This window comes from Tyto alba, unplaced genomic scaffold, assembly GCF_018691265.1.
Source record: "Tyto alba isolate M040663 unplaced genomic scaffold, T.alba_DEE_v4.0 Super-Scaffold_10, whole genome shotgun sequence".
In the NCBI taxonomy this organism is placed as follows: Eukaryota; Metazoa; Chordata; class Aves; order Strigiformes; family Tytonidae; genus Tyto; species Tyto alba.
This window is the reverse complement of record NW_024881262.1, coordinates 20,289,549-20,306,748: the sequence shown is the minus strand read 5'-3', so window position 1 is coordinate 20,306,748 and position 17,200 is coordinate 20,289,549. Positions and strand designations below refer to the sequence as shown.

Below are 17,200 nucleotides of genomic sequence, written 5' to 3'. Positions count from 1 at the left end.
AGTCCCTCTCTTTAGAAGAAATATCCTACTACTGAGCAATAGCCAGGATTTGTATCTTAACAGGCTGGAGAGGGGTGAAACCAGGGACACATGAAAAACACCATCCAGTCACACTGCTACATTACACCACCACCACAGATTTGTTTAAGACAGCTGAATCAAGAAATGCTCTGACAGCATCTTAATGCTCTACAACCAAATTTTTCTTTTTGTTTCAACTCCAGCTCTACATATTGGGAAGCTCATCCCAACTAAATTTTTCAGTATCTATGGAAGAAAGTAACGTAAATCAAAAAAAAAAAAAAAAAAAAAAAATCATCAAATTCAAATAGAAAAATAGCTATGGCAGAGAAACCATGTATTATGTGCATTGGAATGGCAGAAATACTGTTTAATAAAAACTCTGCAGTACAATGCACACTTCAAACAATTTTTAACTGAGAGTAACGATGCCACTAAACTGCAATTTTTAATCTATTTTTGCAGCATACTGACAAGAAGAAAAAAGTTCCAGGGTAAGAACTAAAAATTTCATTACAGTAACAATTGTTTATTGCATGTTTAAAATGCATTTTTAAAAACAAATAGTGCACGCTGGCTTCACTTTAATCTTCTGAAATATGCACTTATGATGGGAAGCCCTGGGGCTACAGATCCATCTATGATGTTTATTAACAAACTATAATCCCAGTACGTTTCCCCAGGGAACAGTATTTAGTTCCAAAAGATTGTCAACCCTGTACGCTAACACACTTGAATTAGTTGCTTGTGTACACTAAATCCATTTATTTTAAATTTATTTTGTCTACATTTAGTGAAATAAAAACATCGCCCTGTACAATCCACCATCAGCAGTGAGTACAACAGCAAAAATTATTATACAGTTTATACACACTAAAATCTTTTCCTTTTTCCTATAAAGAAACCAGAACAAACCTAATCAATATAGAGTTTAATTTAGAAGAACTGAAATTACAGAAGGGAAAGCCAAAATTATTACGGTCTTTTCTGAGCCCCCAGAAGTTCCTCATTCATGTTGCTGGAACAGCGAGTGCAGCTGGAAGAGTGAAACATGCTCAAGTTGGCTTCTCGGGTCTTCAAAAAATTACCAAATATTTAAATTAAACATGGCTAGTTAAAGAAACATTTGAAGCAGAGCAATATAACTGGGAATTTTGCCTTACCAGTTGTGGTTTCTTTTAAACCCAACTTATACAATGCGCGAAGTGCTAAGCAACACTACAGAAACACATTTACATCAACACTGAAGATCTGGGGAAATGAAATTCCAACAATTTTATTTTTTTTAAATGAGCTGTATTTTCTAAATTTGTTTTTATTTTTCTGTTTTCATACAGTATTGAAAACAAACGCGGCACATTCACATTTTCCCAAAGAATTGTAAGGATGATCTCTACAGGGATAACGTTGAAAAGCCTGAAGCTCAATCAATCGATGTTGAAAACTCTCAAAAGGAGTAAAAGCCTTGATCTGAATGGTCTAGAACATGTATTGTAATTTAATAGAAGAGATGGTCGTCTTAATATTAATGATTTAAAAGAACTTCCCAGTTCATGCGAAGAGTATAGTCCAAGAATAAATCAAATTTTCTGAACGCATTTTATGCTACGTAAGTGTATACTTTGCGATCCTCAGGTGTTCGTGCCAAATATTCTCTCTCAATAAGTCCTTCAATACGTTTTTTAATAACAACCGGACTTGGTAAGAATCGGGCCTTCAGCTGCTGAGTTACCTAAAATGTAAGATCAAAACCAGTAATAAGATCACAGGGCAAGTAAGATCAATAATTATCTTAACAGACCAAAGAAATCAGAAAAATGTATTAGGAAGGACTGGCCACAACCATGAACCATAAGAAGCAGTCTGCAAACTTCTGACAGTTTTTCCCCCATCAGTTGATTGCTTATTTTGGGGTATGAATCAAAGTACTGAGCCTCTGCAGAGGCACGGTCACAACCTGAGAATCCTCGCAATTTCACAGCCCTACAGGAGCTCAAGAGTGGAAAATGCATACTACTCCTGACACTGTCAGAACTTAGGAGTTAGGAGCAGCAGGACTCCTTCCCTCTCTCTGCTAAGAGCTCAAATCACTCTAACCTGGACCAACCAGTCAGTAACAAGATCAAGGCAGAAAATAATTAATGTTAAGTACAGTGGGTTTTGTTGCCAACTGTTATTTCAAGGAATTTGATAACATCATAACAGCATTAAAAGAAGGAAGGAAAATTAAGATATACCCATGAATACATCCTAAAACAAAGGGTGAAGACTTAGATGTCTTCAGATGCACAACAGCATCTCTCAAAAGCCTTTCAGAATCATACTAGTGAGAGCTCTGTAACTTTCATGAATTAATAGGAAAAGGAAAAAGAATTCCCAAGCCCATAACAAAGCTGTGTACAAGTATACCTCTGCTACTAGCACATTGTGTTGCATCTTCTTTCTAGATTTCATTATCCGAACTATAGCAGCTTCTATCTCATGTTTTCTGTCATCATCTACTTTCTGCCTTGTTTCTTTCCTTTCTGGATCAGATTCTCCTTGTTTGGCAGCAACTTAAAGAAAATAAAGAGAATGTAAAGCATGTTAGCAAAATCAAGATTTTTTTTCATTGTGTGTTAGCTTTACTATTTATTTCATCTAGACATCAAGTTATATTTTCCTGAGTTTTGACATTCTCAAACTTGACTTTTTTGTGAAAAGCAGTCACAAGAACATATTAACACTTTCTGGCATATTTTGATAGCAACTGACAAGGTAACAATCTGTTATTTAATTATTGCTATGCTAAAATTTGAACAGTACTCAAATCTGCTTCCAGGCACCACCAACCTCCACACTCTCATTAAGTATTTTTCTCTTTAATATAGGAAATAATTCATTAATTAAAACAGAAAAAGGATTGAAAACTTACTTCGCAAACTAGTTAAATACTTTTAAAAGTTCATTAGTCAGAAGAAATAGTCCAACTTTGTCCTCTCCAACTCATTTATATTCTTTGTATTCCGTTCTCCTCTCTATTCGTGCTTTATTTCTGCCCTTATGTCTAGCTTTTCTTACCCTTTCACCCAAGCATCATTACAACCAAGCACTCCTCCCACACTGCTACACCACTTTCCCCCCTTCTTCACTCAAAAGCCCCAAGTATTTGTTGGTTTTAAAAAGATACACGTAAGAAATCTTCTTTCTGTGTATCTGGTGTAAACCCACAAGTATTAAATTTGCTCTAAAACCATCTTGAACCCCAAATCATATTCAGAGACATTTGTGGAGTGGAAATGAAAAAGCAGAATTCCACTAAAGCTCAAACAGTTGTCATGGAATTTATTTTAATTAAGCCAGGAAGTGCCTTGGTCCCTGATCAGAGGGTTCTCAACACCCTTATCTGGCTGCTGCGCTCCTGGTCACCAGCAAAAAAACATTCTCCAGACATGGGAAATGTGTTGCCACCACAGCACTCTGCATGTGCATGAAGGCAGTCTAGCTACCGCTGACGCAGAGGGGTACATGCAATGTCATGTACGTAGGCACTACTGGGTTTTACACGCTTACACCCCTGGGCCCAGCGTGCTGCACAGGAGCCCAACAAGCTACATTACGTGCAACAAACAGCATGTGAATTACCATGGTTGCACTTAAAACACTGCCAGTGATGCTGTATATTTTATGTACTGAGATCTGCTAAGTCAGAAAATATTTTTAGATGTACTAAACTAAGAACTAATCTTCCAAAACACTCTATGAAGTATATCCACAGTAATGCTGTAACTAAGAAATTATTTCCAGAGCGCTTTCTAAACTAAAGGTATCAAGATTACTTATGCATAACACAAACCAGGACTTTGATGAGCTAATGAAGTGTTATGGTACCAATCAGCTCCTTCTATTTGTTAAACCCAAATCACTGCCCAAAACCTGGCATTTGGAAATGGCTGCTGAATCGTGGGCTGAAAACATCACTCAGTTTCACGGCAGTACAGCAATTTATGGGGCAATTTTCCTATTTCTGAATCAAGCAGCAGCATATTTTTAATTTTACTATTTAATTTGAATTTTATTCCTCTTTCAACATTTCCTTTTAAGAGATAATTTACTTTACAAGTTTTGTAAAGTAAAAGGCTTAATTGACTTCCATACTTTTCTCAGTATTTAAATTTTCATTTTGATGCAACCAATCATCGTCAACAACATCAACACAATATATTATTTTATTCCTTTTACTTGTATGGACATCAGTTTTGTAAAAGATAATTCAACATTTTAAGGCAGTTTTGGGACTGCAAGACAATAGAACATAAAAGCTCACTTACCCGTCTGAATCTTGACTCTGTGTAGTTTAGATGTGAACTGATCATTCACTGTAAATATATGACCATTTTCTATTTCTTTTGATTTAGGCTCTTTTGTAAGAACACGTTGTGTTGGTTTGCCACACGCAAGGGACTGTAGGGCTCTAACCAGTTCTCTTTCAGGGATATCAGTTTCTTGTTGAATTTCCTAAAGAAAAATGTCTTGATTAGTTTATGGATATGGCAGAAGTAAGCATCATGTTTTGCAAACAACTGCACTGGTTGCTTAAAATATCCACCTCCAAGCATGCAAAATAATACTGTTATGACAGTCGTGAGGCTTGAAAGGTTAGAATTATTTCGGTAGCAAAGTCTCAATATGTACTATGAAAAATGATCCACCTGGATCAACATACAGACAGTGAATTCTGTCAAGCAAATAGTCACCAGGAGCTGAAAACAGAGGAATGAACAACCAGCTGTTTCATCCCACTGTAATTTCTGAGAAGGCTGTAAGGATTTGTTCACCATCTCCAACGTGTGCGGAACAGTGAAACCAAGCCTTCCAAGTAACTCAGTGATGCAAAACATCCATGATGCTCATGAGCATTACTGACAAAGAACTGTGCTTTTGCATTCAGCAGCACTGTTGAAACTAATGGAAGCAAACAAAGTCTAGTTTCACCATAACACAGAAATACTCCAGATTGATTACACCTCCTTTCTGAATAACCTGAAACTATTTACAGCCCAGTTGCCCTTGGCATTTCACTTCTCCAGGTGAAATACAAAGAAACCCATCATAGTGCAGCAAATGTATGATCTTTTAAGACTACGACAGAGGTGCAACAAGTTATGTACATGCTTTTACAACATTGTTCTTCAGAGTTCAGCTGAGAGCCATATCACCAGCAATCATGAGTTAGTAAGTGATTTACTGGATGCAGAATGTCTTTACGTGCTCTGGGAGTAGCCCAACTACTACTCCTTCCTCAAACCTAACTTGCTTACTGAGCTTCCATTTATTAGAAGTTCATTTTAGCCTTATCTCTATTTTCTTCCTTTTTCTAGTTTGAGGAAACTGCAGACACTGCTGACTCACATTCCCATTCAGACTCTTGAGGGACCTCTAGCAACTAAAGATTAAACTACCAAATAGAAAAAATAAACCTCACAGCCGTGTAACTGTCCACAAGAGCTGTCACCATCTCAGCTTCCCCACGTTCGGTTCCAAGTGCAGTATCAAGCTCCTACACTGTCCCCATTAATTCCTAATTCTCATGACACACAAGTCAAACTGATGACCTTCAGGCTAAAAGCATCAGTAACAACTCCAATGATCAAATGCTAAGATCTGTAAAGAACTTGTTAGAAGTTCTTTAAACAGTGACCAGAAAAATCAAACTTCAGAGTACAACTAAGTACTCTATTAAATGATGTTATTTCTTGAGTGTACTCAAGTTTCTCTAAAATCAATCCAGAAAAAAAAAATGCCACTTCTGTGGCCATGCACCACTGACAACATGAAATCAAAATAATTTGGATGTATTGGCCTCTACTTGGACTCTGTCATTAATTGCAGTGCATGTCATATATAACACCTCACTACCAGGTCTCTGTGATGCCAAGGCTCAGACAGAATATGAAAAAAACAACTACAGATCCAACATTACATGAACAATGTTGACTTGATGTGAAATCATGTGAAATTGTGTTTCTTACATGAGTTCAGATTAGTTTTGAATGAGGTAAATTTAAAAAAAAAAAATTAGTGAAACTAAAATGCAAAAGTTTTGGAATTTGATACCTACTGCTTATGGATGATTGGGAAATAATAAAGCATTCTTAAACTTAAGAGTATTCTCAGCATCATGCATTCAGAAGCATTCATACTATTTGAAAGAAGTGACATGTAACCAGATATTTTTAACTATTTGATAGTATCAGGATGCCTCTTCCCAAGCAGCTCACAGAAAGTTACTGTTTTTTCATTTGTTGCTTTTTTTTTAAAACATAATTGTCACTTTCACACATTTTTTCCAGATCCAGCACAAAGTAGGATTTAAAAAAATAATTTAAAAAATCCCTAAAACACTATAATCCTTTATATGGTCAGAACAAAAAGTCTTACTGAAATGGATTGATCTGCATAAATTTAACAAACCAAAGGAAGGTGACACTTAGATTTTAGGACTTTGGTTAAGTATAAAGCCTCAAGGTCACAAACCAAATCCAGCTTATGATATAATGACTGTGACACAGAGGTTCCCAAACTTTGATTTTTGATCAACACCTAAAATGAATCCTTTCAAAATTAAATCATTTCTATAAGGAAACACATATACTCTGCTTTTGATGAAAGTGAAACAAAGCTAAAATGGCATTCAAGGGTTTTTTTTTATGCTAAACACCCTTATACTAACCACTATGTATTTCTGTGTAAATTTTACTTCACTCTGTAGCATTCCGATTCAGCCACCAACGTGTGAGAACCATTTGGGCTTTAGAATTTATAAGCTGGAATTAAAATACGAACCACAGAAAGAATTGCACTGCAATATGCTGCCTCAGAAGAAGACAAAATCTTCAAGTTGGATTTAAAAAGTGTAGCTATGAATGTAAATGGGGATAACAGATGTTCCTGTGCTCTCTTCTTCCTTCAGTCTGTAGCATATCATTTTTCTAAACGTATTTTTATATAGACATTTGATGTAGCAGTGAAAAATGTATACGTTTTTTTCCCACCTCCAAAAATGCCTTATTTTAGAGACCACACTATAGTCGTGCATAAAAGCAGAACTGATTATACAATCTTTGTTCTAAAAATATTACCAAATGAGATCTATCTGGGGGCTACAAGAGAGATGATTCTGGGTATGGAACAGCTTCTGTCCAGTTCTACACAGAAAAAAAGTTTTAGAAGGAAAGTAAGCAAATTATAACTAAAAAAACATTATGTCATTTTGTTGAAATGACAAAAAGAAAAAAAAAAAAATCTGTTTAGAGACTTCAACTTGTCTGTCTTCCAAAGCAGATATCAGCAAAAGAGAAAACAAGCCAGTTTTAAGTTCTAATCTCTCATTTTTGTGGAATTATTCAGCAATTTTACTTCTACTACAGCTGCAGTTGTATTTCTTGTTTGTTAAACCTAAAGAAAAACCTCAAAATTTCCCCCTTATTTTTGATGTCATTGTTAAAAACCTGTGCATTTCACCTCTTAAAATACTGATATGCTGTAAACTAACAGAAAAATATGTTAAGTATTAAGATAAGACTTGATCAGAAGAAATCGAGTTATTTGAAAAAATTAGCGTTCTTTTGAAGGCTTGCATGAAGTTCCTTCCTCTTAGATTCAAGTAGCATTAACCTAGACCCATATGGCCACCCGTTCTTTTGCATATATAAATAAAACGCTGTTCTATAGGAATACAATAAATTCATACATTTTTGTGAAGGCATTTTGCTATGTAATAATCCTTTAAGTTTCTGTAGCACCTTATGCATAATTTTTACATCATCATTATCCCATTTTTTCTCAATCACATGGCTTAATGGCTATTAGGATTATTGTGAGGATCTTGTCAAGTTTGCAATTAATAATCACGCTGAATACAAAACAAAGCAGCAAAGTCTGTTCAACTGTGAAGGCATCTTCAAATTAATCTGTTCAGCTGTGAACCTGCAGAAACACTTGTATATCAGACAGTTTTATGCTCACACAAGCACACATCACAAGTCATCTCTCATGCTGTGTTGCAGTAAAAGCACTAATTTGATATGACAGAAAAGTAATAGTTGCCCAGCACTCCGCAATTAATCATAGTATGCAATAATCAATGAACAAAGATAAAATTCATTCTACTCTTAATTTTTCATAAACTTTCCTGGCTAGAGTTACTACAACTCCCACACACTTCACCAAAGAAACCAAACAAAACAAATATTCCTTCTTAATGTTTTCATTACAGTGAGACACAAAGTAAGAGTTTAAGAACTCCCAAACCAGAAATAAGCAAAACATACAAACCTAAAAGCACACAGATATATTTTTCTATCATCTGGTCTTAGTAAAATAAACTATAATTTAGAGCATGTATTAAAAATTATATTTTTCACTGCTCTAAAGTATTATTTATTCATTCATATATGGGTGAGGCTCTACTACCTCATAAAGCCTACAATTTTGTGGAATAAGGTAGCCACCAGCCCCATTTCAACACCAGCTTCAAGGAAAAATGAGCTGTTACGTCCCCCTCTTCTCCCTGTGTGTCCATGTCCCCCTCCCCGCAAGTATTCAGCGGAGAAAGTACCTAAAGCTGTAATGCTCCTGCAAGAGATTTCACAACACACAGGACTTTCTGTGCTTTAAAATAATCTTTTTAAACCATGAGTAGTTTAGTAAGAGCCTCTTATCAAACCCTGCCTTCCTTAATCCCAATTGAGACTATTTCAAAGAAACATTCTTTATTAACAGGCTAGAAGTATGCCAAGTAAGCTGAAGACAAAATCCAAACAAAAAGGCCAATCAATTACTATGCATAGCACAGTCAAAAGTAGATGAGAAAACATGGAAATCCACTCCATTACAAACTGCACCCATACTGCTTTTCAAGGCTGCCAGTGCTCTCAAACAGAAGACAGTGTCTAAACCAAAACTATTAACTGATATTAACAATATGATGCTCAAACCTCAAAGTGCAGGATCCTCCTCCACTCCTAAAGCCTTCATCATCATCTATCAGCTGACTACTTCAACCTTTCCCAGCAATCCCACTCTGGTCTCCTTGTTAAGAATCTATCTGAACCATCTTCATTGCCCTTTCTGGCTCATCAGCTTGGAGAAGGGATGAAAGGTCTTTGATTCATGCTACAGCTCACTCCAGCCTGCCAATTTAAGCACTTCAGTGTTTAAGAAGCCAGGACACAAACACTTCTCCACCCTTTGGCCACTAAACTCAGTTTCTCATAAAGTGAGCAAATGGAGCCACCTGCTGCATTCCAACTTCAGCTTTTCTATAGCTGTATGGCCTAAGAATAACCACACTCACAACTCTCCAACATTTCTGAAAACTACTGTTGCCAAATAATTTTCTCCCCTAGGATTGCTTCCCAGGTGCATTGCTTATGATCTGCTTCCTGTATTTATTGGCCTGATCTACACTCAAATATAATGAGAGGCACCTGGTCTTCAAATGTATATTCAAGAGGACAAGAAAGTGTCCAAAACAGTTATTTAAAATCAGGTGAGAAAGCTGTAACACTTACCTCAAATGTGTATTTTTCTCTGTTGTTAAAGAGCATTAATATCGTCATCTGGAAAGTGGATACTTGCAATATGTGCTTCCGTGTATTTGAGCCAGTTACTTGGGCACCTCCTACGCCAACCTCTGAGCCATCTTCCTATTTTAAAATTCCAAAACTACTATTAGATTACTCTCCACTGCAAAATATTTTACCTTGGTAAGATGAAAGTTACATGATGACGTATTTATCTAGGAGACCAGTCTACACAAATGATAGAATAGCATACACCTGGCAGTGTAAGCAGAACATCTTTCCAGCAGCTGTCTTAGAATCACAGGGTGACTGAGGTTGGGTTCACCTCTGTTGGTCCCACGGTCCAGCCACCACTCAAAGACAGGCCATCTAGAGCAGGATGCTCAGGGCTGTGTCCAGTCAAATACTGAGACTCCACCACCTCTCTGGCCCCTGTTCCACTACTTGCCCACCCTCCAGTTTTCTGTTGTGGTTTGAGCCTACTCAGCAGCTAAATGCCACACAGTCACTCACCCACCCTCCCCCCACTTGGGAATGGGGAGGGAATCGGAGGGGCAAAGGGAGACTCATGGGTTGAGATAAAAACAGTTCAATAACAGTAACAAAATAATACACTGACAGCAGTATCAGCAGGTAATGTACAATACAGCTGCTCACCACCCGCCGACCGACACCCGCCTGCTCCCAACCAGCAATCCCGAACACAAAGTCACCACAGCCACACTCCCAGAAGTGGCAGCCTCTCCCAGCCCTCTCCTGCCTTTATATGAGCACAATGTCACATGACACGGAATATCAGCCAATCGGGGCCCAGCCCTCCAGCTGTGCTCCCCCCACCCCCGCACACAGGTGAGGGCACTGGGACCTGGGGAGCCCCTGGGGTCTCAGGGTGCTGCAGCTCCTCCAGCTACTAAAACAAACAGGAACTCTATTCCAGCCCGAACCAGGACATTTTCTTACTCTTACCTTGAAAATTATTGAACTATTTATCCTACAACAATATCATTTTAACATCCTCACAAATGCATATTATTAATGCTCTGTGTTGTAAGAATTTTGTTTTAATTCTTCATTGCCTTCTATTTTCCCAAGCATCATGCCATTACTAACTCTAGCTTAGCATTTTAGAACTGGCCTAAATCACTAGCAAATTATTTTCTTGTATACATAAACATTAAGCATTGTACTTCTACAAACTCTACTAAGATTCTTGTTTAAAAACATGTTGTCTACATTGCTAGTACTCTGCATATGAAAAGCAGACTAAACTCGGCTTAACAAGACTTTTTCATATTAACAGAAATTACTCTAAAGAGAAACAAGTTTCATTTCACTTTTGACTGATTCACAATCAAAAAAACCCACACTCAGACCACTGAAGTCCCTTTAAGATCAAAATTACTACTCATCTGCGAGGGAACAAAAATGATGCTAAGTGACACATTCAGATCAGATTTATAATGGGGGGAAAACAAAAAGTCAAAAGCTACTACACAGGAAGAATCAGATTATACAGCTGATGGAAGGCATCTTTTCCTATTCTTGTATTATCAATGAGTAAGCTTTTATTTTACAAAATTCCGAAGTTATTGCAAATGTGCATTCACTTTTTTAAAAAAATAGAGTATTTTCATAATCTTAATACCTTACCTTTTTAACAGGCCCATAGAAAGTGGCATTGAGATCTGCAGAACCCATATGATGCTGGAGTGTCAGCTGTCGCCCACTATGTTTGGCTAAATAAAATCTGTAATATAATTGAATTGAAAACTTAATAATACATAGTTCACATTCTGTATCTAGGAGGAAATTGCTTTAAACAGTTACACAGACTTTTCATAGCCATTAAGGACACCCTTAAGAAAGTTATAAATTTCGCTTTTTAAAAACACTACCTCATTAGAATTCTAATTAAAAACTCTGACAAACTCAAGCCTCAATGTGACTACTGCGTTCTCTAATTTTCACATGAACTGAAGAAGAGCAGTATACTAGCATGTCTTTACCAACTCTAATGGTAAAACATCTGTAAGTTAAGTTTAGAAAGTTTCTTCTTAAAACCTCTACATAAAAATCTGTTCTAACACATACCTTCTAAATATTTCAAAAGCATGTCTGGGAGCTGGAGGGATGTTGCACTTTGGTGTGGCTGACTGAGTAGGCCAGTAACCTGTTGTGAGGACCCGCACTGTAAGATCAACACCACCTAATGAGACCTAAGGACAATTGGAAGAAAAACATCCACTATTTTAAAACAGGACCACATTTTACCATTTTTTCTGTATCAGTGTAGAATGTATAGGATTTTCACAGATTAAGAACGAGACATACATCTATAAACATTATTTCTGCAAAGCCAGACTAATGAATTCATCACTATCAGAATAGATGGTACAGCAAAATTCCTCCAGCATTCTCCTCTGGCATTTAAGAGTGTACAGAATTTAACACAATAAATTCTTAGCCAATAATTAAATGTTTGATCATAAACAGAACTCATAATGCATGTAACAATTCTTTCTAAACAGGTTTTTGACCACCTGCAGTAAAGCCAGGTTGCTAGACGTATAAACAGTTATTTTGAAACTGACAAATTTACTCTCTGGAAGCAGAGAGTAAATACTGAATATCTAATGTTAAACCATAGGGAGCTTTTCCTGCAATTTACCTCTGGACTGCAATGTAAACAGTTACTCACTTTTACACACACAACCTAGCCACTTTCCCTAAAGACAGCCATTACTATAAATATTCAGAAGTGGTTAGGAAACATTCTACAACTGAAATGCTCATCTATAAAGTAGTTGTGTTAGTAGGTGATAAACATCTGGCTACCAGTGAGGCATAATCCTCACTAGGCATATCAAATAAGTGAATATTATTAAACTTAAAATTGACTACTTTCAGCCCTACAAGGTGTAACTAATACCTTCAAAGAACACACATTATGGACAAGAAAAAACAAAGCATACCATTTTCAGCTTGTTATAAACCTATTACATAGAAATAGAGTACATTGTATTTTAGAAGGTCAAAATCTGTCATATGAACTCAGAAGCTTCCACTATTAAATAAATAGCAGAGTAGTACTGCCACTGACTACGGAAGAGTTACTGTATTGTGCGTGTTAAACGCCTGTGTACATCAACAAACTTGTGCCTAGGAAACTTCTGAAAAAATTAGACAGACTGGTGATAGGCTCCTCATACAGAAATCCCTTTGATTAAATTTCATTAAGGTTTATGAGGAACAATTTGCAAAAGTATGTAAAGAGTCGTATAAGGTTGTTCTGTAGCCAACATTACTGCCATGCTTCTAATTTCATATCACCAATGTCATGAGGCTCACAAAAGTCAAACAGCCATTTAGACACAGAAAACTTGCTAACCTGTGAATCACTTTAAAAAAAAGCTTCAACAGTTTTTTCCCTCCAGCCAAAGTGTAGGGAAAGGCCATCAGTGCAGACAGAAAGATACAGAAAATACCTTTATCAGCAACTGAAACATCTTAGTTGAAATGGCAACTGTTTCCTGAATTTTTTTGGTCTTAGCCTTACCAGTAGACAGCATTAATTTAGAGTGCCTCACATCATACATTATACAGAGCACTGAGAAGTCTGTGACTTGAAAAAGTTTTGGAAGAACTTTATTTTACAAGATGTCTTTTCAGCATAAAAATGGTATGAATTAATGGAAAGTGACTTGAAGTAATCCGATCTTTACAAAACTCCAAACACATGGAAGTTTCAGGATCACAGCTGCAAAAATTACTCGGAATCTATTAGCTTGGACTTGCCCTACTGCTGAGCTTCCCACTTACTGACAGCAAACCAATCATCTACGCAGTCCTTGGCACTACCTCTATCTCAGGATATAGGATCCAGCAGGAGACTTTGCAGGTAGGACTATTTAGAGAAGAGCAGATGCCCGACTCCTCCAGGAGGCAACATACATATTCAAGGTACACAAATTATTTAAAAAGGAGTAGAATGGACAATTTCATATAAAACACAGTATTCACCAGAAAGTTAAGGGTAACATAAAAAAAACCAAAAATCTGTTTGGATTTCCTCTCAAATATTATTAACTCTAGTAGAAATATATACCCTTCCATCATAAATAAGTAGTTCAGAAATGTCATTAAAGGGCCATGATTAGGCTGACCAAAAGGCAATCATCAGGTGAACTGCTGGTCCCTTGCCAAGAAAAAAAACAAGTTTCAAATAAGGCCTAGGAGAATATCTGTTAAAATTTTATATTAATCTTGTAAGCTAGCTGTACATAGCTAAAAAGGAGATAGAGACATCATTTATTAACTCACTTAATGGAAAACTGTCATGTAAAGTATGTGAATCTTTCTCACACACACACACACACCCCAAGTCCTGCATGCTACCTAAAAAATGGGAATGCTCTAACAAATTTTTCTTGAAATCAGTATTTCAAGCATTCTGGAAGGAAAACATGGTTAGCCTCTAAAGAAAAAAAGCCATAATAAAGCTGCCTGTCTACAGACACCTTTTTATCTATATCCTCTACAACCTTTTCTGAAACCACTCTAAGAACATCCTGTTCTTTCACTCATGACGATTCACAGTATGCTGATGAGGAAGATTTCAGCCAACTGCTTCAAGACAGCAAAGATTTCAGATCATCTTGCACAACCAGGGTCACTGGACAGAGTATACCCACGCGCATATTCCTGGCATTCAGATTTCTGACACTAATCCAAGCATGCCTGATATACAGACTTACTTACCTGCAGATAAGGAGCTACCTGGCTGTTTATATTAAGTGCTACTGAATATCAGTATAGAAAAAGAAGTGTTTAGAGCAAGAAACTGGTATCTTGAAACAGCAGCAATCTCTCCATTATGCAATATTCCACAGGTCCGCTTTTACAACAAGGTGTAATACTTCCTGATTGAACAATTAAGTCCCTATTTGGCAATTTGATTAAAATGGCAGTTCTGCTTTTCGTCAAGCCAGTAACTGTGTCCAGGAAGTTAAACATGAGACTGTACGGTTGTCAAATACCTGCAGCATTTGTCTGGCTGTTAGCATAAAATACAGGTCACGACCAAGATTGCCTTTAGAGAGTGAGAAAGGGAAGACTGTGCTGGTGACACGGCATTTCTGAAATGCACTTGTCAGCTCGGGGTGGGGTGCACAGCTGAGGAAGGGGCGGGGGGGGCCGCCACAGCTGGGGAAGAAGGAAGGGGGGCAAACAGCTGGGAAAGGGGGGGGCACCCGCCCCCTGGTGGCCACTGCAGAGCCCGGCCCTCAGGGCACAGACACACATTGGAGCTGAAACAGGATTTTATGGAATTAAATTAGCCCTACACACGCTGTGCACAAACCTTCGAACTGACTTTTGCATTTCAGGAAATACTAACAAAGTGTGTAAGATATGGAACAGAGAAGAAGAAATACAGTTGGAGCACGCTAACCATGGCCTTTCCACATACATATACTAACAAATTCTTGATAACGGTCTAGAGTTCGTACTGAAGTACAAGGACAAGCACCCAAACCCCCACGCTCTTACCCCGGTTGCCTGAAGATGTTGCCTGAACTCATCCATTGTTGTGTTTGAGATGCTCATGTCCCTGAACATTCCTTCCAGTTTAGACGTGAACTGACATCCACATTCGGTCTAAAAATACACAAGATAACTTTTTGTGCCAGCACTATGAAAACAGAGCTTCTGATATGTGAACTGCAAGACTAAGAGTTAGCTCATAAATCTCAAAAATTAGACTTCTGTACATTTGCTTACTGGGATTCCCATTTGCATTACCTTCAGAACTTACAAGTTTCACACTTCAAATAAGGATCTTACCCTACACATATCAAAACTTGCTTTTCTTTTCTCCATTATCCTAGTTTTGATTTCTTTTTAGCTTCCTATCTCATTTAAAAAAAATATATATATATATGTGAAAGCTTCAGATCGAGGCATATACCTTCATCTACTTTTCAGCATGATACTGTAAAGGGAAATAAACTTTATTTATATCAGAAAAAAACCCCTGTTGTCCTAAGAGTGTAATTTTAAAGGCTTACTGCAGATTACCAAATGAGATTACTAGACTTTTTGAGAATCCGGGAGATGTGCAAATATAGATACATATCCACAAACACATGCATTTCAGTTGTACATACAGGACTTTGTGTCTATCTCACACATACTTTGACATATATGTTAAAGGGAAACATGTCAGCTTTGGCATTCTAAGCAGTGTGCAAATCCATAAGAAAAGAAGGCTGTTCCAGTCCACTGATTCATCTTACAAATGTATGTCCCGTGCCTTCTAAAACACTGGGCTAGAAGAGGTGAAGAGGTAACTGGGAAGGAATTAATACACCGATAATTTAGAATTAATACTGATAATTTGGAGAAATCTGATGCAAGCTGGCTTCACTCCCTGATATAATATGAAGGTCAAAATTGAGGATCAGTTTGATTTTATGATCAAATCACTCTGGTTCACAAGTTCCCTAGCTATTTATCATGTGACCTAGGAAGCAGCTGCATTAGAACTTGCTTCAGGGACTGTTCACCTTTAGGCTTTACTTTCTTCTCCATCTTTTGGCCTATCTAACCAGTAAATTAAACCAACTAATGAAAACATGTTTCCAGACACTGATACGAAGACCTTTTTGTTTTTTGGTTTCTTTGCCTTTTTTTTTTTCCCTCCAATCTATCTCAAACTACTTAATCAAAAAGGAAATGAGCATTATCAACAGTCTGCAGATGGAGGCAACGAAAAAACAACACATGCAATAAAAAAATTCTACTGCAACAGAAAATCTAGGATAAAACAGAGCCTTGTCTTCAGATCCAGTTTGTTTCCTAGATCGCTCTCTCATCACAAGTGTTTTCCAGTATTTTCTTCCTTTTATTTCCCCCAAATTATTCAGAAAAGCCTTTCATATTTTATGTTGGGGCGTTAAAGTCAAATCTGTATTTAACAGCAATCAAGATGTATGTCATCTACATATCCCTTATGTAAAATAAGAAGAAACCTTATTTATGAAAAAAATGAAGTAAAAAGTACGAAGATACTGTCTTACCTTTAATTTAGATATCATATTTTTCTCAGAGTCATCTGAAACGCTCTTGTTTGTGAGAAGTCTTCTTGCCAAGTGCTGCTTGTAATAGCGTTCAAAAACATCTTTTTCTTGCATAAACCTAAATAAAACCATTGCCTTATCCAATATAGTTTCTACTTCTTGCTCTGTTAGCTGTAAAAGAGATAATTTGCTGGCTTTAACCTTCCAGCACAAGTGTCTTATACAAGCTAAATACTTAAAGTTAATTCACAGCAAGCATATGGTCTAACAGTAGCTTATAAAGAAGCCAACAAAACTGGTCCAACATGTGAATGATAAAGCCAAAGAATAGTGCACATTGTGGAGAAATAAACATATCTAAAATGGAGGGAAAATAAATTGTAAGGTGGAAGGGAGACAATGGATGGGTAGAATGCCTGGATAAATATAGTTTCTGGGTAAGTTTTACAATATTTTTAAAAAAGCACAAATGGAAATCAGTATTAGGACTATGAAAAGTTAGCTTGGAATGAAAGCTCTTAAAAGTTAAGACTGATT

At 37.0% G+C, this 17,200-nt stretch overlaps 1 protein-coding gene across 1 annotated transcript in view; it reads right to left on the bottom strand.

Annotated features, from left to right (window-relative positions):
• Positions 1–766: 766 nt before the first annotated feature.
• Positions 767–17,200, bottom strand: part of CUL3 (cullin 3) — a 59,389-nt gene continuing 42,955 nt past the window's right edge. Inside the window, exons 9-16 of the mRNA XM_042796556.1 lie at positions 16,664–16,834; positions 15,135–15,242; positions 11,679–11,803; positions 11,238–11,334; positions 9,576–9,710; positions 4,332–4,518; positions 2,431–2,576; positions 767–1,753 (exon numbers count right to left, since the gene is read on the bottom strand). Of these exons, the coding sequence (XP_042652490.1) occupies positions 1,622–1,753; positions 2,431–2,576; positions 4,332–4,518; positions 9,576–9,710; positions 11,238–11,334; positions 11,679–11,803; positions 15,135–15,242; positions 16,664–16,834 (1,101 nt within the window). The 3' untranslated portion in view covers positions 767–1,621. The remainder of the gene's footprint in view (positions 1,754–2,430; positions 2,577–4,331; positions 4,519–9,575; positions 9,711–11,237; positions 11,335–11,678; positions 11,804–15,134; positions 15,243–16,663; positions 16,835–17,200) is intronic.